The sequence below is a fragment of the Diadema setosum genome, chromosome 6 (genome assembly GCF_964275005.1).
Source record: "Diadema setosum chromosome 6, eeDiaSeto1, whole genome shotgun sequence".
NCBI classification, from domain to species: Eukaryota; Metazoa; Echinodermata; class Echinoidea; order Diadematoida; family Diadematidae; genus Diadema; species Diadema setosum.
The window spans coordinates 29,413,286-29,437,853 of record NC_092690.1 but is presented as its reverse complement, the minus strand read 5'-3'; the positions used below and the strand labels follow the sequence as shown (position 1 = coordinate 29,437,853).

The window sequence follows — 24,568 nt, the reverse complement described above, 5'->3', positions numbered from 1 at the left end:
ACTATATCAATCAACGGCCGAATCAAAAGATGATCCGAGTTCGGCATTACAGTGTATTTCGAACATTTTTGACATAGTTTACTTGCCTCCCGAATCGGTTTTATTCGGCATTTGTTCGGCTGTTTGGAACATGGCAGATACTCGGGCTCATGCAACAACACCCTCCTGTGAGACTCTATGAGAACCGTTTCCTTTAATACTGAGATTGGGGCCAATATTACTCTTCTGTGAAAACATTGTGAAAATGTCATAAACCCGTGTATAAGATTTTTGTCCCCGCCGAACGAGTTCGAGCAGGGGACTATGAAACGGGCTCCGTACGTGTGTGTGTCCGTGTGTCCGTCTGTCTGTCCGTCCGTCCGTCCGTCTGTCTGTCTGTGCGTCCGTGTGTGATCAAAATGTTCAATTTGCTACTTCTCTGTCATTTATGAGCCAATTTTGATTCTGTTTGCTTTATATGATAGCACTACATGGGAGCTTTGAAACTTCTACACAGAATGTCAGTTGTGACCTTTGACCTTGACCTTTGACCTATATTGTACATTTTGCTTCAAAATGCTACTCCTTCGCCATTTCTAACCCGATTTCGATTCCGTTTGCTTTATGTGATGGCACTAGGTACAGAAAACTTCTACACAGAATTTTGACCTTTGACTTCTTTGACCTTTGACCTTGATTTTTGACCTATATTGTACATTGGCTACAAAATGCTACTCCTTCGTCATTTCTAACCCGATTTCGATTCCGTTTGCTTTATGTGATGGCACTAGGTGAGGGCTTCAAAACTTCTACACAGAATTTTGACCTTTGACTTCTTTGACCTTTGACCTTGATTTTTGACCTATATTGTACATTTTGCTACAAAATGCTACTCCTTCGCCATTTCTAACCCGATTTCGATTCCGTGTGCTTTATGTGATGTTACTAGGTGAGGGCTTCAAAACTTCTACACAGAATTTTGACCTTTGACTTCTTTGACCTTTGACCTTGATTTTTGACCTGCATTGTACATTTTGCTACAAAATGCTAATCCTTTGCCATTTCTAACCCAATTTCATTTCCGTTTGCTTTATGTGATGGCACTACAGTCTGTAGGTGAGGGCTTCAAAACTTCTACACAGAATTTTGACCCTGGACTTCTTTGACCTTTGACCTCGATTTTTGACCTATATTGTACATTGGCTACAAAATGCTACTCCTTCGCCATTTCTATCAAAACCCGATTTCGATTCCGTTTGCTTTTTGTGATGACACTAGGTGAGGGCTTCAAAACTTCTACACAGAATTTTGACCTTTGACTTCTTTGACCTTTGACCTTGATTTTTTACCGATATTGTACATTTTGCTACTAAATGCTACTTCCGGCGGGGACATATTTTACGCACCGCGTAATTTCTACTTTTCCTTGTTTTTTTTTTAATGTTTGACTGAAAAAAGTATTTCTGCTATTATCCTTGTTGGATATCACATGTTTTTCATACTGAATTAATTTGTTACCCTATAATAACATCGCAGTCATGCAAATATCGCTGTCATTGCGTGCGCTAATATCCTCATTCACTCTGATGGGTGTAGTCCTTCTTGGCTACTTAAAGGGATGGTGTAATATTGGTGGAAGTAAGGATTCAACTTTTAACACTTTGCGAGATACTTAGAAACCGCGTTATGAAATGTTAAAGAGCATACAATTCTAAGAGGAATTCAAAGTTTGTTTGATAAAAATCGGTCTTGAAATGGCTGAGATATCCAAACCCAAAGTAAAACAATGCCCTCCTGATTAAAGGTTGGTCCCACCTTTTATTACGATGGCTTTGTTCTTGATATCTCAGCCATTTCAAGACCAATTTTCATCAAGTAAACATTGAATCCTTCTTGAAATATATATCCTCTCTCATATTTCATAAGAAGTTTCTAATTATCTCTTCATAAAATGTTATAAACTTGATGTTAGGTCTCAACCAAAACTATACGATCCCTTTAATAAAAAAAAAAAAAAAATTAGAAACCTGGGGACCCATCTCAATTGACACTGTACAATCCCTTCAATCCTGTCTTGTTTTCACTACGAGGCTCAGCTAAGTAATAGCTGCATCATGAAGATTATGAGTCCATACATATATTTCTTGTTCTGTCAGGCGTTATGGATTAAAATTACTTATCCAAACTGATTCCGACAATGTTTCGAATGCTCCGACGATATTTCAAACCTATTTTGTCCATTTGGGTTTTTTTACCACTTTTTCTGATGGACATGACCCTTCTTATCAGCATTTATACATTAAAGCTGTCTTTCAAAAGGGTGCGAACAAAATAATGAAACGTTCATTTTCGTACAAAATGTAAGTTTGGCATTTATATTTGGTAGATATATATATATATATATATATATATATATATATATATATATATATATTATACAGTAATGTACGGCAAGGAGAGACTTGCAGTATTAATATTGTTTGTATGGTATCAAATGTTTTCTGTAGGCCTGTGTTCCCGGCCTTGCGAAGAATCAGACTGTGCGTTCCACCAAAAGCAAGAAGCAAATGAAGAGTTTGTTTGCAAAAACCGATAAGTCCATTTTTGAAGATTTTGAAGTACGGTCTTTGTCATAAAGTACAAAATAATACCTTTTAAATGATATATTGGTTACTACATATAAAGGTATATTTTTGAAGTTATGGTCAAAAGAAGCAAAAATTTTCTTATTATTCTCTTTATTTTTCTTGACCTTTATTCGCAAATATCTCCATTTGACAAATATGGACTTATCGGTTTTTGCAAACAAACTCTTCAAATAAAACAAGTCGTTTTCTCAGAATCAACTCTATTGTTGCTTTTTGTTTATATATTTGCTCAGTCTTTAACACCCCCGTTTTAGCTGCGGATGGCTTCCCATTCTACTAGGTACAGGTTTTGGAATTTGCCCCCGAGTTTTCCTCACCATGGACCTGCGTGTCTCACGTGGCTTGGGATTTGATACCTGACAGTATTAATTATTTTCTTAAAACTTTTCTTTTAAACCGCCAAGATAAGAGTCCAGATTTTTAGGCAGGGAGTATTGTGCTTGATTCCAAACCCGTTCGTGCATCATTACACTTGATATTTTGATAAATATTATCATTTTTGATTACATAAAAAACAGATTTTTACCCAGATGTAGCAATGTGACAATGATGATGAAAAAGAAAACAGTGTCATGGCCCTCTGCTGGATGTTACTCTAGATGATTGATGCCATATTGACAATATACTATGATTACCCCGGGTAAGTTGAAAGTAAGTCTGAAACGAAAGAGTACCGTGTAATAAGCACAACTATGGCGATTGTTTTTTTTTTATGCAAAGATTTTGATGAAGTTTAGAGAAAATCTGCGATTGTGAAGCCTGGCTAATTTTCACAAAAACAGATTTTTAGCAGTCAATATGAACTAGTTGACGTCATCTGGTTGCAAGTTGTCATATTTTAGCTTGTACACAAAGTCTTATAATTCCCTAACATTTTTTTCTTTTTAAATTGTGTGTGATCTCATTTTTAGCATTATGTAACATGTGATTTCTCAACTCATTATGGTGAGCTCATATTTTTTGAAGAGTTTTGTGTTTCAGGATTGCTTTGTTTTAAAATGCTCTGCTGCTCCTCTTTTTATATTGCCCAGTGGGTGAATATACACTTCAAATAAAAAATGTGCAAATCTCGTTCATCTGTGTATCGTGGCTATGATATGGATGTATTTGTTCATCATGTAAATTTCTACATGATCTTCACTCGCAACATCACAGTAAATTATGCGTGTTCTTTTTGTACTTGTTGCTTTTCACAATTACTGAAGACAGACATACTTTTTCACTGCAGTATATAATTCATCTTGAATATGTATGGGCAAGTATTGAGCTGTCAAAATTAAATGATGTACTGTACATCATTATCATGCCAATGCATTGTAGTGATTTACGGGCCTGTGGAGGCTACCCCTGTTTAGGTCCTGTTTTGCACATATGCAGAGGACATAGGTGCACAAACAAATTCTGCTCGAGCCAGCAAGTGACTAGAAAGAACATTTTATCATGATATCCCTTGCGTCCAATGAGCTCCATGTAGACAAATCGAACTCTGTGCAGCAAAAATTGTGTGCAGAACTTGTGAATTGAAACTATACTCTTGGTAGAGCCGTTTCCTTACGAAAGGTAGCCGGTGTAACTTTATTTGCAATGTGTCTGAGGGAATTTTGCAAACTTTGCTTTTCAATTTCCATGCAAGAGGAGCAAATACTAAACAAATCATGCCTGCGAAAATCTGTTTGTATCACTTAAAAGATGCCTTTGCGCTAGCGCACACTGTTCTCAATATGGTTCTAGGTGATGTTGTTTGTGTGTGTGAGTGTGTGTTTGTGTGTAATTCACTGAACCACGGTGCAGCCAGTAAAGTTCATGGTTGATATCGCTTTGAAAGATGTTTCTTGAACATACTGACAGATGCTCTCTTTCTGCGTATAAAGGTCAAATGGTGTTTTACATTGAAAGATGTATAAATAAATGCATAAATTATAAAATGACAAAGACTGTGTGGTGAATTTGTATACTAAATCTTAGATGAGTGTGACACACAGTACATATATTACTGATGTTATACTGCTACATCTGTCTGTCTGTCTGTATAAATCTCTCTGAATGTGTGTAGGTAGCTTTTATGTATACATGTGTGTGTGTATGTGCGTGTGCAGGAAAACTGCTTGTGTGCGTGTGTGCAGTTATTCTATTAAAGGCCTATATATATGTGTAGGTACACACACACACACACACACACACACACACACACACACACACACACATATATATATATATATATATATATATATATATATATATATATATATATATATATATATAGTGTGTGTATAATATACGTATGTAGCTAGATAGGTAGATACTAGTAGATCCCTATCATGTATCTGTAGACATACTGTCTTTTAGCCGATCTATTGGCTGATAATATATGCAAGTACTGTATATAGGCCGAAATGTATGTGTGTGTGCATGTGTTAGAGTCTTTTCTTTCGACTAACCATTCAATCAGTCAATTATTCAATCTAACCATCCTATCGGTTGTGGTACTCTGCTGAACGTGTTCTCTTCCCACCAACGCGACGGCCATGGACGATAACACAGTTGAAGAGTTGCCAAGTCTCCCTGATTCTGCAGGAGTCTCCCTGAAAATGTCAAAATCTGTTCATGTCTGAACAAGAGAATATTAAAATCTCCCTGATTTAGGAATTATTTTCGCCCACTGAAATGCACGTAACACGCAGAATACATCTCCCTGATTGCTGTGTGGAATCTCCCTGATTTGGATGCGGGTGTGTTGGCAGACCTGCAGTTGGTATGAAAGAGGGTAACACACGCAGTTGGTAATGTAGGCTAATTCCGGTATTTGTGCTGGATGCAAATATTTTGATAGTCGAAATTTCCTCAAAGAATCCGTCCAGCGGTAGTGAAAAACACAACGGTTGATGTCAAAATCTTGTCAACGTTGATTCAGCTTTTCTTTACTTGAATAAAGCTAATGATTATATGTGTATTTGTTATTGTTGCTATCAAGAAATGACCAAGTAACATACAGACTCGAAAAGGATGAAGAAGTGATTAAAGAAATAAGCAGATAAATGTGACAATTTAAATAAGTTATGAATAACTACGAAATGTAAACGTTAACATAGATTTGTATGTAATCATATATATATATATATATATATATATATATATATATATATATATATATATATAGATGTGTGTTCGTGTGTGTGTGATTTCATTTTCTTCAACATAGTTTCATAATTTTTCCAGTAATATTACAGAAATCATCAATATATGGATTTATAAGTATACATTCATATTTGGATGTATACACATTTATGTACATAGGGCCTACATACAAATTCTTGATAAAAAGATTCAACATGATAGGTATATGAATTATTGATAGCTGAGTAATCTCCAGGAGCAAAGAAAGGTCTCTCCTTTAAGAATGTGAAGAAGAAAAATACAAAAGTGTTTGCTTGCTTCACTTTTATTTATTCATTTTGATTTCTTGTTTTGATCATGTTTTAGTCAAAATTCCTTCCGTTTTGCCTAATTGTGTTTTTATTTTGTCTTGTTTTGCGTCCTTGTACCAAAAATGTCGCTCGGGCTTGAGGCCATGCAAAATCAACATAACAGCATGAGCCAGTCAAAATTTTATGATACGGCATTGCGTCAATCAGAAAGCCAAATAACTGAGTTTAGGAATTGGTTCATAACTCTAAAAGCTGATATGAATCTGGGGTCAAATGGAAGATCATTCCACTTCCCACATGCTTCCGGTTTTCTATTTACTTTGCCTCTTTTCGCTTTTTTGTTTTCGCACTTGCACTGAGTCATTTTTAAGACTCCGTATAGAATATTCGGTACCTTTTCGGATACTTAGTCTTTTGGTCCCGAGAGAGTAAAGTTGAAACAGAACTCCCGAAGAGAAAATGCTTAATTTGACGTCGCTGTTATGATGCTATCGTATAAGTAGGCCTGTGTTTCACGCTTGCTCAGTTGCTGGTTCTGGAAGTCATGGTAAGAAAATTACTTTTCCATTCTTCCCGTATAAAAGTGATTTTCCTGTGTGCGGTGATTCACGAGACTGCATTAAACTTACTAGTATGCAAAAGGCATTATGATTTTAAAGTATTATTCTTCGGCGTGCTTGTGCTGCAAAGACGATGGTAATTTATTTTCACGGGATTTTACTCTTCGTTGCCATGGTAACACAATTACAACTGATTTGATCTGCTGGAAATCAATTCGAATGTGCTTGCTCTTATCGTGTTGGGCCTGCACATAGCCCGGATTCTTTCACGAATCCATTAGTCCTGCTTGCTGCATTTCTGTGCAAGATATGAATCCATTTGCCAACACCATGCACAATACGTTATCGTCATTTACTACTTACGCGTTTTCAGTGGACATGATAATTCTCATTTGATAGTTTGTTCAGTGTTTTTTTTTTTTTTTTTTTTTTTTTTGCTGCTCTCGATTATTTCTGCTTTTAGCATAGATGAGTGTGTATGTTTGTTTTGCGCGCACACGTGTGTGTGTGTGTGTGTGTGTGTGTGTTGATTTTAATATCCCTTTACAGTGGTATTTTGCACATTGAAGGTCATGCTGAGTACAGTTAATACATTTTACCATTGAAGTAAATGGTTCATAACGTTTAGGCCTATACATAAAGGCCTACGATATACTAGTAATCATGATAGAAGGCCTACATGTATACACACTCAGAACTACCCTAACAGCATGCTGTTGGCATGTAGTGCTGTTAGTGTGAATGTAGTACCTGTCAATAATTATGATTATTCACACAAACTTGCGTACAGGCCTAAGATATTATGTAGGCTTATACATGCTGTATTACATATCACTAATGTGTCTTTCATACTTGCAAAATTTGATATTTTCCATCGGAAAGGAGTACAAGTACAACCCAATACTGGACCAGGTTGAACTTCATGGAGATGACGAGCAACTTACTGAGGACAATAAGACCTCAGGTACCCAGACAGCGTCATCGGTCAAGTGCGGTCGCAGGTCAAAGGTCATAATATGTGCTATCGCCCTTGCCATTATCGTTATATTAATAGTGGCAATTTCGGTTGCCGTGACGACGAATTCAGGTAAGAAGACCGTGGTAATTTGATGAAGCGTTCGTTCCCCCTCTTTGATATGACAAAGATCACATTTTTATGTTATTTATGTTAAGCAATCACTACAACACTAATGGTGATATTGGAGAAGATCTCTGTAAAATGAGTATTACAGCTTGCTTTTTTATTCTTTATTTTTTGTTGTGTGTGTTTAAAAAAATGAGATTTGCCGAAGTTCAGAAGAAAAACGAAAAGGCTTGCAACATTTTCAAAAGTATTATCAGCAAGTGTGTAAATTTGACGCTACGAAGGATCCAGCCTATTCATTTGTAAAAATCTGATATGCGGGTCATTGCAATATACATGATTGGTCTTGTTTGACGATATCATTATGAGCAGTATTCTATATAGACATTTTATCCGAAATTCTCACAATATAGCGGTACAACCGTCGAGATGAAGAAATGTAGGCCTACTTAAATTCTTCTTTCCTTTGTTCAATGGAAAAGATAGTTAGATGAGTGATAAATGCTGCTCTGTCTTTTAATTGTTAGTTTTACTGTAAGGTGACTTTTACGCCATTGTTTGTAGGTTTACTTACATTGATGACCAATAGCGTAGGTGGGTACCAACGTAACCTTCTGCTATATTGCTTGTCAACACTGTCTTGTATCAGTTTACTCTGGTTTATTTCATAACTTTTAATTTTGCTTGATACAATCCTGTCACTGTTTGCCTATTATGTTTGCATTCTCTTAAAAAATATGTTTTCTTTATTACACACACACACACCCACACACACACGCACTCACACACACGCACACACACACACACACACACATGAACTGATTTGATTACGTATTTACTGATGTTATATATGCAAATGTTATATTGTAGGGCCTATACCTTTGTTGGAAATGAAGTGAAATGAAATGAAAAGAAACTAAATGAAACAAAACGAAATTTAATGAAATGAAATGAAATTGAATTAAATTAAATTAAATGAACATCATTTTATCTTTTTGTCCCCGTGAAGATGGAGCGATGACAACCGAATATCCTACACAGAACGCGACAGCAATCACTGGTAAGCACGATGAAATCCATTTCCACCCTACAGTTTGATCTATGGACACACCTTTTATTGGGACCACTTTGATTGGGGATATACCTTATAGTCATTTCAAAACCTATTTTCATCAAATGAACTTTGAATTCCTCTTAGATTTCTATGCTTTTTCATTTCATAAGTGGTTTCTCATTATCTCACCAAAAAAGAACAAGAAAAAAAAAAATCAGGAAGCCCCATCGCAACCACAACTATACCATCCCTTTTAAAGGGGCATCTCCCAATTTGTTTATTTTTTTTTCTTCAAAATATCGTAGTAGCTATGATCATGTAGAATGTGACTTTTTTTGCAGAGCTACATGAATGATGTTCATTTTGTTAATATACAGAGGTAACTCATTTTCGTATTAATGGAGACTTTATTTTCTTGAATTTTGATTTCCTGTAAGCCTTTATCATCTCTAATGTATTTTTTGATCCCGTTGATTTGTGTCGGGTATGTTTTATACCCGATAATAACAATAGTTATGATGACGAGAATAGTGATGATGATGATGATAACAATAATGATAATAACAATGATAATGATAATAATGACAATAATAATAATAACAACAATTATAATTATTATCATTATTATTGTTGTTATTATTATTATTATTATTATTATTATTATTATTATTATCATCATCATCATAACAATAGTCATAATAATAGCAATAAAATGATGATAATGATTAAATGATAACCAAATCATTATCACAACTGTGAAATTCATATTTTTCATCAATGTGATCCGTAGTGTTACACATCATTATTAAAAGACAGCTATTCACAAATATCGATGTATCTGCAGAAATCGTTACACAAGGAATCAAGTGTTTCCTCAATAATGCTATTAATAGTTTATTTACTTTAAAAAGAGGTCAATGAGGCTTACTCTATGTGACACTATTTTTCCCTTTTTCAAAATGTCCTTTGCACTTCTTGCGAAGGTTCTTAATTTGTAACAACACGGGCAATAAAAACAGATTTTTTGTACACAAATATATACCTTTCACGCTACTTATACTCGCTAGGTTCAAGTTCATGACAGTTCAATTTATCTATGTTTTTTCCACAGTAACATAAAGTAAATCTCACTTTCTTTATAGATTGTAATAATGCAGTTGAATTGAACTGAATAAACAACAATAATTGAAACTCACAATAACGATGCATTGTAATGGAAAATGATAAGTGAAAAAAGAAATCTGCGATGGCTCAGAAACATAAAGACCAAGACAACAAGAAGCTCGGGGAATGTTTTGATAGAATTTTCAATTTATATATCAAAGAAAGACATACATTTCCTTTCTGTTTGTTTTGGCTCTTCATCCTACCCTCCAATAGCTATGCCTTCTTCAGGGAGGTGTGGTCTCTCGGGGTGGGCGTGTCTCGATGGTGTCACGTGCTTGAATCAAAGTCAGAGGTGCGATGGGATCCCCCATTGTCCAGTTCATGGGGAGGACGAGCAAGGGTGCAGTATGTCATTGATATCATGATACTTATTATAACTCATACACAAATATGTGTATGTTTGTGTGTGTGTGTGTGTGTGTGTGTGTGTGTGTGTGTGCATGTGTGAAGGCATGTGTGAAGGCCTATTTGTGTCAGTAAAAGTTTAAGGGTTATTTACAACGACTAAAACATTCCTGATGAAATGCCAATGCATAATCCTTCAATTTATTTCGTTTTACAGCATTGCTAGTCGGTTAGTACTATCGTTCTATCTCTCCCTTTCTCTTTGGGTATTTTTGTGTTAAATATGTGTGTTGTACGTTTGTAAGTACAACAATTCCTACAATCATTATCACAGCTCATAACTCACAGGTCTTCCTCGAGACTCATTTTTTAGGTTGAAGAATCCTGTGATTTCCGTTCAATCAGTTTAATTTGTGTGAAGTGTTGTTCCTCAACACTGAATGCGGGAATAGCTTTGTTGATGGTCCCTCTGACATAAAATACCCACATTTTAGGAAAAGGAATGAAACACTAAATTACAGTACCTCTGATATCGACTGACTCTATTTTTGTCGCAGGAGGGCGCTGTCGGGATTTCCAGTTTGATTGCGGTGACGGGTCGTGTGTGCCGATTCACTTCCTGTGCAACGGCAGGTCTAACTGTGCAAATGGGACTGATGAAGTCGGATGCGAACATACGGGTATCTAACATTATGTGACGTCATGGATTGTAAAAACGTAGCCTAGACATGATTGAATGACAAAAAAACAAAAACAAACAAACAAACAAACAAAAATACAAACAGAAATCGAAAGAAAAATTGTGGCTCTCGCTGATCGATACTTATCGCCAAGGTATTGATTAAAATGATGAAATCTGTGGTAATGCCCGTAAAGTGGATGACTTCGATGAAAATGGCCCTATATTATAACAAGAGTATGAACTAAAGTTACATTCCAGACGATTTTCATAATTTTACATCATGTAGTACATAAATCAACAGCTCCATGTATAGATTTGTGGAATTTATCGTGGTTTTTGAGCAGAGAAACCATATTTTGAAAAACCTTAAACAAATTACACTGACCAAGGATGATGACATATGAGGCTCACATATTTCAGAAATGTAACAGTGTAATTCCATTACAATACCGCTTGCTTGCGAGTTCACCTGTGTATAATCTATGCATGCCTTCTTCTTTTGTTCTGCTTCCTTGAGCCAGAACTCATGCATTCTTATGGTGACCTTGCCATGTCATCATCCTTGTTCATTGCAATTTGTTTATAGATTTCCAAAATATTCTCATTCTTCATCCCAATTATCATAAATTCTGAAACTCTGCCCTCAGTATAACTAATTCATAGTTGTTAAAACGTAAAAATCTGAAAATCATCCGGACGTCTCCTTTAAATCCCTGACAATTTCATGATTTTAAATCATTTTCATGGTAGTATGTTTTCCATTCAATGCACTATTATGTAAACACCATCATGCTAATAGGAATGTATGTAGAGTCTATATTACAGTAACGCCAAGACAGAAGAAGCATGATTCAAACGGGATATGCAGAGAATCGAATTCGCATCCCTGCAGTATTATCCGTCAATAATATCCTGCTGATCATTATGCACATGCGACGAAAGTCAATAAACTCACTGTCAACCGGTGACCTCTGACCTCTCATACATAGGAGGTCATTGCCTGCCTTCTCACTTCCGGTGCGATGACGGAACTTGCATTCAGCACTTTCAGCGATGTGATTACTTTCTTAATTGCCCGGATAACTCCGATGAATCGGCAGAAACATGTGGTAAGGAGAGTGCACCTGCTTTACTTTCCATTTTCTATCAGGGGGACGCGCATTCTGAGCTTAACCCTGATTCTTTTTTTAAATGCCATTAAAGGGGCAGTCCAGACTTTCCAGACATTCCGATTTTCATAATTTCACACCAATATAGTACATGAAGTAATAGCTCCATGTATAGATTTGTGGAATTCATTGTGGTTCTTGAGCAGAGAAACCATATTTTGAAAAACCTTAAACATATTACACTGAACAAGAATGATGACATAGGAGGTTCACATATTTCAGAAATGTAGCGGTGTAATTCCATTACAATACCGCTTGCTTGCGAGTTCGCCTGTGTATAATCTATGCATACCTTCTTCTTTTTTTCTATTTCCTTGAGCCCCAACTCATGCATTCTTATGGTGACCCTGCCATGTCATCATCCTTGTTCATTGCAATTTGTTATAAATTTCGAAAATATTCTCATTCTTCATCACAATTATCATAAATTCTGAAACTCTGCCCTCAGTTTAACTAATTTATAGTTGTTCAAATGTAAAACTCTGAAAATCATCTGGAGGTCTCCTTTAATGTCCATGTTTCAGCATTTGGTGTGAATATTCATGAGATTGCACAAACACGTCGAAAATAAAGCCACGTAATCTCATTTATAAGATGACAGTACGTCCAGATCCGTTGCACTATTTCATTAATTGTTTATTTGTTTCTTTTATTTCGGCACTATAAAATCAACATATTCCATACATAAAGGTCGAGAAAAGAAAAAAACATGTAGAGGGTAGCCCATTTTCAGTAGTGACAATGATAGTCACTTTTGGTCTTCCATGGGGCCATTGTCATGGCAATAATGCTTTGACAATTAAGGACTGGGGGAGGGGTGAAGGCGTTGATTGTGGATCGCTGTTAGGTTAAGCATGTTTTCGGGAAAATATTCTTATTTACTTTTGTTTGCAATATAATAGCAGTTGCCATCTGCTTCGTCACAAGATAATGATAGTCCTCTAAAGGGTGATTTAAGAGCCTACATCTGCGAGATAATGTACGATACAAGCCGAACTGAACACATTTATCTTCAAAATATCTCACGTAATAAGGTAGATACGTTAAGTACATCTATATATCAGAACAGACACAAAATGTAGAAAATTAATATTAGGAGAGAGAAAGTATTAAGCTATTTATAATCGCATGGAATTCATGGGCTTTACCTTTTATTCTGTTTGGGTGCTTGTTTTATATTCAGGCAACTGTACCGAGAATGAGTTCCAATGCTTTGACGGAAACTGTCTTCCGAAATATTGGCAGTGCGACTATATAGAGGACTGCACGTCGGGAGAAGACGAGAAAAACTGTTCCCTGCTGCACGGGCAAGGTATAAGAACTATAAGGTTTATTGCTACTTGGTCTACCATCAGATGGTCTACTTCCCAGTTCGTCCAATACCACAATGGTTAAATACTCACTTGGTCTACCATCAATTTCGTCTAATGCCCATTTGGTCTACTTCTCACTTTTTCTAATTCCCAGTTTGGCTACTTATCGTTTTGTCTAATGACCAGATGGTCTTGCTTTGTTTCCTTGGACTTTTCCCATTTTGTATGAGAAACTGTGGGTATTAGACGAAGTGGGCATAGCCCATCTGGAAGTAGACCAACTGGTAGTGAAGCTTAGTGGCAATTGGACTAAATGGTCAATAGACGAACTGGTTGTGGACGAAACAGGAGTAGACCACGTGGGTTGAGACTAAATGGATATTGGACGAAGTGGGAGTAGACCAAGTGATAGATCACGAGAGCTAGCCTTCTGACAAGGCCTCGTGGCTGAGGAATGAGACTAACTCGCCACACCGAGCACTGCGAGAAACGGGTGAACGTGAGATCGAGCAATGAGTGTCTTTTTTTCAGCCTGGACGCCTGGTCAAAAGGCTAGGTAAGAGTTTGGTAGAAGAGGGAGAGAGCGGAGAGGGGGGGGGGGGGTGTCCGGAGATCTGAGAAAAGAAGACAAGGGGAGAAAAAAAAACAGAGGGAGAGAGGGGGAGAAAGATAGAAAGGGAGAGGGGGAGAGAGACACACACACAGACAGGCAGATCAGCAGCACTCCCACATGTCCAAGAAAGTTTGTCAAAGGTTCTCCGGATCCGGAGACAGGGATCAGGTCTGAGAAATATACTATTCGTTTGCAATTACGTTTTCGAACATATTTACATGTTTTCTTAATCTAGTCTTGCGAAGTGTTCAGATATTGAATGAGTCACATAAATACAAATGATGTGATATTATCATCCTAAAAGTAGCCACTTACCCATGTGCAGTCACAGTAGTGAAAAGAATAGGTCATGCAAGCAAAGCCCCTTCATGAAGCCATTATCCTTAATCATGTTTTCTTATTGATTATGTCAAATTATTCTCATTACAAATATTCAAAAAATCTTGATTTAGAAGGTACTTCCGTGTAATGATTAGCCGAAATTTCAGAAGTCCGTTGCCATAATACGAGATTAAGTGCGCTTTTGAACGCCGTGACTAAAAACCTAATTGCTCCTGTTATTGAAGTGGACCGTATACTGAATGGGAGATTTAAAAGACGCGAGCTTAATAGTGTCTTGCAAGAAATTCACCAGCAGCACTAGGTAACCCAAACTAAAGAGACCCCCATCCTCTATTCTCTCCAAACCCCAAACTGAAATTAATAAGGGACATCACAGTATTTTCAGATTGCATCAATCGATTGTGTTCGTGTTAAGGTTTCTTTGTATATCCTTTTAATTTCCGATCATTATCAACAAATCTTTCCTATCATTCCGATCATTACAACAAATCATTATATCCGATGTAATGATCATCCGATCATTACAATAAATCTTTCTTAATTATTATCACCTATATTCTTCAAGTTTTATGCATCAGATTTACCAGGGGATTTCACAACACAATAATTCCTTGTCACTGTGTTTGTCTGTCAGACTTCATTACAGTGGACTTCAACAAGCCAATCACTTTGACATCTCCAAATTGGCCACTCCCGTACGAGCCTGGGAAGTACCATCTCTGGACAGTCTCCGGACCTCCGGACAGCGTTATCGTCGTGGATATACGCAACTATAGCCTTGCGCACCAGTCGTTCCTTTCATTCTTCAACGGCCGCGACGTATTAAATCAGACGTCGATCATCTTCTCGTTTGGGCAAAACGACAACAGGTTGGACTTCCCCGGAACTCGTATCCGCTCGAAATCGAGCGAGATGTCGATCAAATTCTTCGCAGGAGCCTACGTCGGGACGCCTGGATTCTTTTTGACGATTCAGGCGATACATATAGATGGTAAAAATGAGAAGCAAAAAAAAAAAGAAAAAAAAAGTAAGAGTCAGTTATTTTTCTTCCTCTTTCTTAAAGGAGGGAGGGGAGGGAGAAAAAAGTGAAGATGAATTTTTTTACATTAGGCCCTAACTAAGTCAATATTGGTACTAAGCACGTATTGGTTCCGGGTACATCCGCGTATTTTCTGCGGTTGTTGGTGATTATGCGCAGAGCCGATCGGAAAGTATGAAGAGTTGTTGTTGTTGTTGCTCTATAACATTACTACGGACAATACATATAATTATAGAAAATGTAAGGGAATGTTACAATAATGATTATAGCAACTCTTGCTATTATTGCTCTTGCGTGGTAATAAACAAGAATCGTGACTGGCTGTTGATACAAGAAGTTTCAATTTTAGCAAGAATTTTAGCCCTAAAATATCTTGTGAGATGAGACCTTGTGTAACGTTGATCATTAACGCGAAAATACCTGGTTAGAAACGAAAGAGGTAATGAAATTACTCTGTTTATTCTCTTTCCTCGTTAACAAGATCCCGACCTCCCGTCTTGCAACTTTAGGGAATTTTATTGTCCTGGCGATAGAGTTCGCTGTATAGATGACTTCTTTCATTGCAACGGCCAGATAGACTGCGTTAACGGGGAAGATGAGGAAGGATGCGACAGAAGTCACGTGACTTGTGAGTACAATGCTCATCACAAGCTTTGTTGTTGTTGTTGTTGTTGAGGTGTGTGTATGTGTGTGTGTATGTGTGTGTGTTAAATTAAAGATAAAAAAAACAGGGTGTGTATGTGAGGGAAATAGAGAGGTTTCATGGATAATTGTATTCTTGTGTGAATGCGGGTGTGTTTCTACCAGGTATCATGTGTTATTGCAGTAATGATGCGTGTGTGTGTGTGTGTGTGTGTGTGTGTGCGCGCGCGCATATATGTATATCATGATTGTGTGCGTGGGTTTGTGTTTGTGCGGCGATTATTTAGGAAGAGAACACGATTTTGCGATTGCCTGTAACTGCCTCTGTGTGTATCTGTGTGCGTGAGTGTATGAGTGTTGTTTGGCATGTGTGTGTGTGAGTGCTTGTTTAAATTGGGGGGGGGGGGGCTGGAGAGAAAGAGATAGTTATTATAATGAAAGAAGGTGAGGCGGGAAATGTGTGCAAATCTTAGAAAATCCTAAACGCTGGTTTGTTTGTTTTTTACTTTTTTTTTGCTTTTTCTTTTCTATTCGATAAGTATACAAGATGTATGTTTTGCCAATTTTCTTTTTTTTCTTCTCTTTCAACAATGTTCAAGGCTGTCGTATCTTCAAGATGTATGCTTATTTGACGACAGTCTTCTATATTCACACTCCCAATACATGTGCCATAATTCAGTTTGATCATTTCATTAACTTTATCCCAACAGGTTCCCAATTAACGTGTTCTCTTATTCTTTTCTTTAATATGTACACGTATAATATCTCAGTTTTATATTCGGATGCAGCATACACACAGTCTGTTGTATTGTCTTGTAACAAAAAAAAAATGACTGTATTTCATTTGTAATATATATTCGATGCAGAAAATTTCTAATAAATTCAGTTGAATTTGAAATTTGAATTTGGATTTGAAGTTGCTCATCAGCCATTGTGACCTTTTATCATTCTTTTTCTGGATACCACTTTCAGACTCGCACTGCAATCCCCGCACACACTACCAGTGTGAAGGGGACCCGCGGAATTGGCGGACGTGCATCACCAGGGAAAAACTCTGCGACTACAATCTGGACTGTCCAAACTTCGACGACGAGGTTAACTGTTAGTATGAGCAAAAATTAATTCAATGATAAATATAACCGCAGCTGTGATAAGTACTCACTCAGACACTTACATACACACACAAATACACATACATATACACACACACCTACATACACACACACACACACACATTCACACACACATACACACACACGTACACACCCACACATTCACACACACACACACACACACACACACACACACACACACACATACACACCCACATACACATACACATATATACATACGCATACACACACACACGCACGCACACACATACACACACACATTCACACACACACACACATACACGTACACACACACACATTCACACACACACACACTTACACACACACACACACATACACACACATACACACACACACGCACACACACATACACATACACATACACATATATACATACGCATACACACACACACGCACACACACACATACACACACATACTCTCTAAAAAATCGAGTATAAATATTCACTCTTAAAAGAGTGAATACAAAAAAGAGTGAATTTCGAGTGAAATTGGAGTGAATTTTGAGTGAAAATGTTCATTTTCACTCATTTTGGAGTGACGTCAGGGATCACTCCAAAATCTTCGAGTGATCCCTGACGTCACTCCAAAATGAGTGAAAATGAGCATTTTCACTCAAAATTCACTCCAATTTCACTCGAAATTCACTCTTTTTTGTATTCACTCTTTTAAGAGTGAATATTTTCACTCGATTTTTTTTAGAGAGTACACACATACATACACACACACACATACACACACACATACACATACAAAAGCACATAAACATACACATGAATAGATAAATGACTGAAAATAGAAAAGAAGCATTTTTATATAAATTAGAGCGTAAATCTATCCCTACACTGGATAGATCTTGGCGAAAAAAGTTCTTTGATAGGCACACACAACCGGAATTCAAGAGGCCACTTTTGAATGGCATGATTACTCTAACAGCAGCCTTGTTCGTTAAGAAGATTGACAGTGTAGAATAGTCAATCAAGAAAAAGAAAAATGATATTGATTTTTTTTTTGTCTTAGATCGCGAGATCATTTTGCTTGGGCTCTGTTTTGTCCAAGTTTAATAGTTTTTCTCGACTAGCTGTAGTACGGTATACAGGTAATCGGTAAGCAGCTGCTTATACGATCGCGGTCTCTTGCTTTTCTTTTCTGAATAACTAGAAATAAACAATGGCCGAATCAAATTTATTCAAATCCCTCTTTTCTATATTTTACTATTTTTCTACATTTTTGCTGTTGTAATGACATAACGTATTCTGAATGAATATTCAGTCTTCACCTAACTAATTTATAGTGGTTATTCTTACGATCTCTTTCTGAATTTCTTTGTGACATATAGTATGCTATACGTCACATACATCGAATACTGTTATGCTCATAATGTCTGAACGTATGTATGTATTCTAAATCAATTTGTAAGACAGTATGCTAAGCCTTTTGCATCGTGTAATGTTATTTTCAAAACGTTTGTATTCCCTTGTTATGTGTGATTTGAAAAAAAACAGAAATAAAGATTAACAAGCAAAATGCTGGACTAGACCAATGATATCAATCTAAATTATATAAATTGAGAACGAATCTCACAGCAATCCATCGACTACCATAGGCTACGTACCCGTTACACCTATACAAGAAAATTTCCTCGACTAAATAGCCAACAAAGTTTGTTTTTTTAAGAATTCGAACGTAGTACGCGAATCCAGCCAGGAATAATGGCCAATTGAAGAGACGAACAGAGATCGACATTATTTCGACCATTTTGGCATATTTCATATCTAAGAATATATTGATAGGTTTGATTTGGGGCTCGAAATATACAGACGTGTAAGCGTGAGTCCGTTCAACTGTGTCCCCATTGAATGCTGGTATAGTTTCCCTTTACCATGTTCACTGATGATATTGCAGAAGTATATCAAGGGGCCTTTTATATGACCATTGCATCTTCACAAGCAGTAAATAATAATTATCATAACAACATCAAGAGAGTCGACTGACTCATTAACAGCAGACAGGAGGGAAATATCTAAAGTCCATTATTACATAAATATTTACATTCATAAGCACACGAGATTTGATAAGACCGACTGCTGTAGCAATCGGTGCATGCAGTCAAATTGTTGGGCAGTAACGACTGCAGCCCAACAATGACAGCATGCACAACAATAATTACATACAATAGAAGAGGACTCTGAACTCTCAAACAAATATGTCAAGTTCACCTTATGCCCTGTTCGAACGTCCTCGTGCAAGATATTCTATCATACCTTCACTGTTCCCAGCCTATATTAAAAATGTCCTCTCCCTGTATAGTTTTGGTTGAGACCTAATTTCAGGTTTCTAACTTTTTTTTTTTGGGGGGGGGGTGAGATAATGAGAAACGTCTTATGAAATATGAAAGAGCATGTAATTCCGTGAGGAATTCAACGTTTATTTGATGAAGATTGGTTTTGAAATGGCTGAGATATCCAAAACAGAGCGATTCTAATAAAGTGTGGGACCCAAATTTCATTACGATCGGTTTGTTTTACTTTGGATGTTTCAGTAATTCCAAACCCGATTTTCATCAAATAAACTTTGAATTCCTCTTAGAATGGTATGGTCTGTACTATTTCATAAGTGTTTTCTTGGTATTTCGCAAAAACTTAAAAGCCCAATTCTCACCTCTACCAATACTGTACCATCCCTTTAATACTTTGGCCGAAATTCGCCACAGCGAAGGGAGCTTGAGATCGTCCAGTAATACGGCTTTGCGCCTTTGCTCCGGTTTGCTCCAGAGCTCTAACTGTGTTTGCTTCGGTGGCAACTCTTACAGCGAGAGGAATTTTCAACATTTCATTTTTCAGCAACATTTGGGGATTATCCATTTTGTTTGCTACTGCATGCTAATGATTATGACAATGTTATGACATGTTAATGTTTATGACATTGATTTTGATTTTGTTTTAATCTGGACCCCTGTAAAAAACAGCAAGTTAATTATCATGTTAACATTCCTAAGCAGGGCTATCTAGCCATTTCTAGATAAATTGTAATAATTGTGTAGACCTATTTTATGCTGTTTCTATGAATTTTTAACGGAAAATGAAATAAAATATACAATACAATACAATACAATACAATACAATACAATACAATACTATACAATACAATACAATTTTCATTATGACAAAAGAGGGAAAAAAAGCAAAGCTAGCATCAGGATGGTATACCGTGGGCAAAGATTTCTTTTTTATTATGAAGAATGTGGTTATAGTGGTGAATACGATGATATTATCGTAAGTGTTATCTTAATTCTCATCATTATTGATGTAATCGTCATTATATTGATGTTTATCATAGTTAGTAATATCTCATGATTTACGCAGCGACAATAATCTTTATCCTCATTCTCAATTTTCCATCGAAGGTACGTGTGGCGAATTCGACTTCAGATGTCAATCGGGTCAATGCATTCCCTCTTACTACGTTTGCGACTACTACTACGATTGCCTGGACGGGATCGAAGACGAGGTCGACTGTGGGTCTCCAGAGAACACACGTGGGTCCTCATTTTTTTTTCAAAGTTTAAAAGTTAAACATCTGAAATACATCAAATGATGAAACTAATGGATGAAACATACCCAGATATGCAGTGCGATGTAACTTGCAAAATTCAATAACTTATCATGCACGATTGCGCTCTTTAATACTGTCACGAACGGTCTGAAAAACAACATCGAAATCATTCTTTCAGAACTGTGTTCATAGCAACAGTAATATCAAAATAAATACAGTGTTCACAGAATTGTTTGGGTTTTTTATCTTTTACACAACTGTGATTCGCAAACATTTTGAATAGTAACATTCCTAGTCACTTCTGCGAAGAGGATTATTGTCAAAGGGAGCCAATGGTAAAATGTTCCTCAGTCATATTTTCCTTAGTTTACAGTAGATTTACTTCCTATTCCGATGCACTTGACGTCAAGCTTCCATGAACAGTGCATGGAACTAACAAAGACTGAGAGAAATCTATAGACATTGTGTGCATGCGGTGTTATAACAAAGGTCACTGCCCTTTTCGAAGATCGTTAAGCATGGGTTAGAAGACAGCATCCCTCATCTGGAGTGAGTGTGATCACATCCATTCCTGTTGCGCATAATACACTTACACTATAGGCCTATGTGCTCCGTACGAAAGCAAAGCACTACTCTCAGTACACAGACAAACGCAAGCAACATTGATGCTTGCACTCACGGTGAAATACCATGTAGTCGTAGTCCGTAAAAATGTTGGGATTGAAAAATGATAGATGAAAGGGAAAATGATTTGAGGCTTATTCTGTCCGTGAAAAGTTAGTTCCGAGCAGAACCCATCCAGTAATGGAGGTGAAGAGAAAAGTAAAGAAAGAGTGAGTGTGTGTGTGTGTGTGTATGTGTTGTGGCGGGGGGGGGGGGGAGGAGGAGTTACGGTGGGGGGGGGGGTGAGCACTGTTGCAAAGTGTTCGGACAAATTTATGTGAGGAGTGTTCGAGTGTGATGTGTCCCTTATTTTCGATCCCTGATGACGGCCACACACCACCCTCCACCACCCAAACTATGCAAAGTTTCAAGAATCACAATGATAGTCATACACATTTTCTTTAACTATTGTTAGCTCCGTTCCATCAATTGCCTGGGCGCAGTCATACATACGTTGCTTCTCTTAAATAAATTTCTCTTATTTTCTTGCATTGCCACCAGATTATTACACCCTCGAAGATTCCACCTTCACCACTATTCAGTCACCCGGCTACCCGTCTTTCTACCTGCCGTGGGCTTACGAAGTCTACTACGTATCCGCAGGGTCGGGCTACACCGTTGTTGCCATCTTCCAAGATTTCCTGATTGATTGGAAAGGCTTCCTCTCATTCGGAAGCGGAACCGACGTCAACGACCACGAATCGGTCTTTGCCGTGTTTGACCATCACGACACGCCGACCACGGTCTTCATGCCAGTCAACGTCTTCTTCGTCGAGTTCCACGGCGGACCGTACGGGCGGTCTCGGGGATTCCAGATGGAGCTGCACGCTTTGCGAGCGAGTTAAAGCACAATGTCATACCATGTTCATGTCGGCTCGATCTCCAGCAAAAAGAGCAAACTGATGACCGATAAAAAAGATGGCACATATAAGCTCTGTTTAACTTGGATAATGATAAAAAAAGCAGTTTGGAGTGTCCTTGTTTTCATAACTGAAAGTGACATAATAGTCGCTAGCACAATATGCAAATTATGTTCAACGCTGTGATAGTCATGTCTCAACTTTAAATAGTTTGCTCTTAAAGATGTACAGATTATTTTTGTCTTCTACATTAATTGAACAAGCAATCTCCATTCAGCCATGACTGTAGGGTCGTAATGACACTGCTATGATTCAATGTGACATGGTACAATTGATTCGTCTTTATTTCATATCAAAAGATGGAAATTTAGTGAATAGGTGTACACAATTTGTGCTCACAATAATATTTCCCTCAATCGAAGACCTTTCAAGTATTGACGTCATCAGTCGCCCAGTCCGATCTTAAAGGGGCACGGATACGTAATTCGAGATGGCGTTGTTGGACTGCGTGGTAATCGCCGCCATCTTCATTGCGAAGATGCATGACGTAAAGATATTGTTTACTATCAGTCAACGGCAAACTCGAAAGTTGATCTGAGTGTGACGTCATTTCGAATATTTTCGACATATTCATCGCCCGAATCAGTTTTATTCGGACGTTTTGAACATGGCAGAGTGCGTGGGCCCAAGCAACAACACCCTCCTGGATTCTGAGTCCCGTTTCCAGGGTTTATGGGACCGATACTACTCTGTGAAAACATTGTGAAAACGTCAAATGATATTTCCTGTTTGACTGAAAGGAACTTCTGTTATCATCTGTGCTGGATTTCACCTGCTGAATTTGAATTTAACTTGTTACCCTAATAAGATAGCAGTCATGAAGACATCGCTGTCATTGCGTGCAATAACGTCGCAATTCACTCTGATGGGGGTTGTCCATCTTGACTGCTTGCATAATCCTATATTGTCCTTATACTGCGAAGCTCATCTACGACCGGAGACTACATAATCATGAAGTTTGTGAGATCCGTCCTGTTGACAGGCGTTATTGATCATTTTGCAAATTTATTTGAACATTTCGATAATGTCTTGAATGTTCAGACGATATTTCAAACCTATTTCGTCTATTTACTTGTTTGTTTACCAATATTTTTTTCTTCTAATGGACATAATATAGCCCTTCTCACCAGCATAGGATATATATAATATATGTATATAATATATATATATATATATATATATATATATATATCATATATTAAAAAACTGTCTTTAAACAGTTAAAACTTGTACAACAAATAGTAACATTCATTAAATTTCTAATGTAAGTTAGGAATTTCCATTTTTATTTTGGTAAACATGATATACTACAAGGAGAGACTTGCAGCACATAATATTGTTTTAATGTTTTCTCTATGTTCTCGGCATTGCCGAGAATCACACTGTGCGTTCTACTAAAGCAAAGAAGCAAATAAAACGAGTCGTTTTCTCAGAATCAACTCTATTGTGGCTTTCTGTTTATATATTTGCTCAGTCTTTAACACCCACGTTTTAGCTGGGGATGGCTTCCAGGGTTTGGAATTTGCCCCGAATTTTGTTCACCATGGATTCGCGATCAAAGAGTGTCTCACGTGGCTTGGAATTGGATAGCTGACAGCATTAACTATTTTTGGTTTTTTTTTTCAAGTTGTTTTGAGTTTCTCTCCTTCTAATATAATGCAGACTGTTAATGAAGCAAAGATGTTTTTACTGATACGTAAGACAAACATTCGAGTGATCTATAAGGCAAACTTTCGTTCTCTTCCAGAAAGTAAAAAAAAAAAATCATACCCAACTAGAGCACTGAAATTCACATGGCAATTTCGAGTGATGTGGCATGATTTGATTGGAATTTGTTTGTTTTAGGTGATCGCAATTCAAAGAAGCATTGAAGGCAAGCACAGGACTGGTCTGTGGACTATAAACAACTCAGGGGATAGTGTTTGTTGCCTAGGGGAACGGGCTTTGCAGCCAAGGAAGGGGGGCTCGAACCAGTCGCATCGTGATTGATAGTCCGTGGACTTGACCACAGAACCAGAACAATTCACCACAACAGCTCCTCATGATAACATAAAGCAGTGTGTTCGACACGTTGACCGTTCTGACTTTTTTAAACCACCAAAATATAGAGTTCAGATCTTAGACATAGAGAGTCTTGTGTCCGATTCCCAACCCGTCCATGAGTTCGTGCATCATTACACTTAATATTTTGATAAACATTATTATTCTTTGTTTG

At 37.3% G+C, this 24,568-nt stretch overlaps 1 protein-coding gene and 1 long non-coding RNA gene across 2 annotated transcripts; both read left to right on the top strand.

Annotated features, from left to right (window-relative positions):
• The first annotated feature begins 7,631 nt into the window (after nt 1-7,631).
• LOC140229870 (uncharacterized) lies at nt 7,632-10,261 on the top strand. Its single transcript, XR_011901327.1, has 3 exons — nt 7,632-7,699; nt 8,706-8,756; nt 10,131-10,261. It is a non-coding gene; the product is annotated as an uncharacterized lncRNA (long non-coding RNA).
• A 4,912-nt stretch (nt 10,262-15,173) lies between these two features.
• Nucleotides 15,174-23,482, top strand: LOC140230076 (low-density lipoprotein receptor-related protein 12-like). The gene is made up of 5 exons (XM_072310283.1): nt 15,174-15,372; nt 15,902-16,048; nt 17,035-17,163; nt 20,622-20,753; nt 21,935-23,482. The coding sequence occupies exons 1-5, from the start codon at nt 15,294-15,296 to the stop codon at nt 22,276-22,278; spliced, it is 831 nt and encodes a 276-aa protein (XP_072166384.1). The 5' UTR covers nt 15,174-15,293; the 3' UTR covers nt 22,279-23,482.
• Nucleotides 23,483-24,568: the final 1,086 nt, after the last annotated feature.

Coding starts and splice junctions, on each gene's coding strand:
- LOC140230076 (XM_072310283.1), top strand. CDS start 15,294: ATGTCGATCAAATTCTTCGCAGGAGCCTACGTCGGGACGCCTGGATTC. Junction 17,164..20,621: donor CTTCGACGACGAGGTTAACT/GTTAGTATGAGC, acceptor TTTCCATCGAAG/GTACGTGTGGCGAATTCGAC. Junction 20,754..21,934: donor TGGGTCTCCAGAGAACACAC/GTGGGTCCTCAT, acceptor CATTGCCACCAG/ATTATTACACCCTCGAAGAT.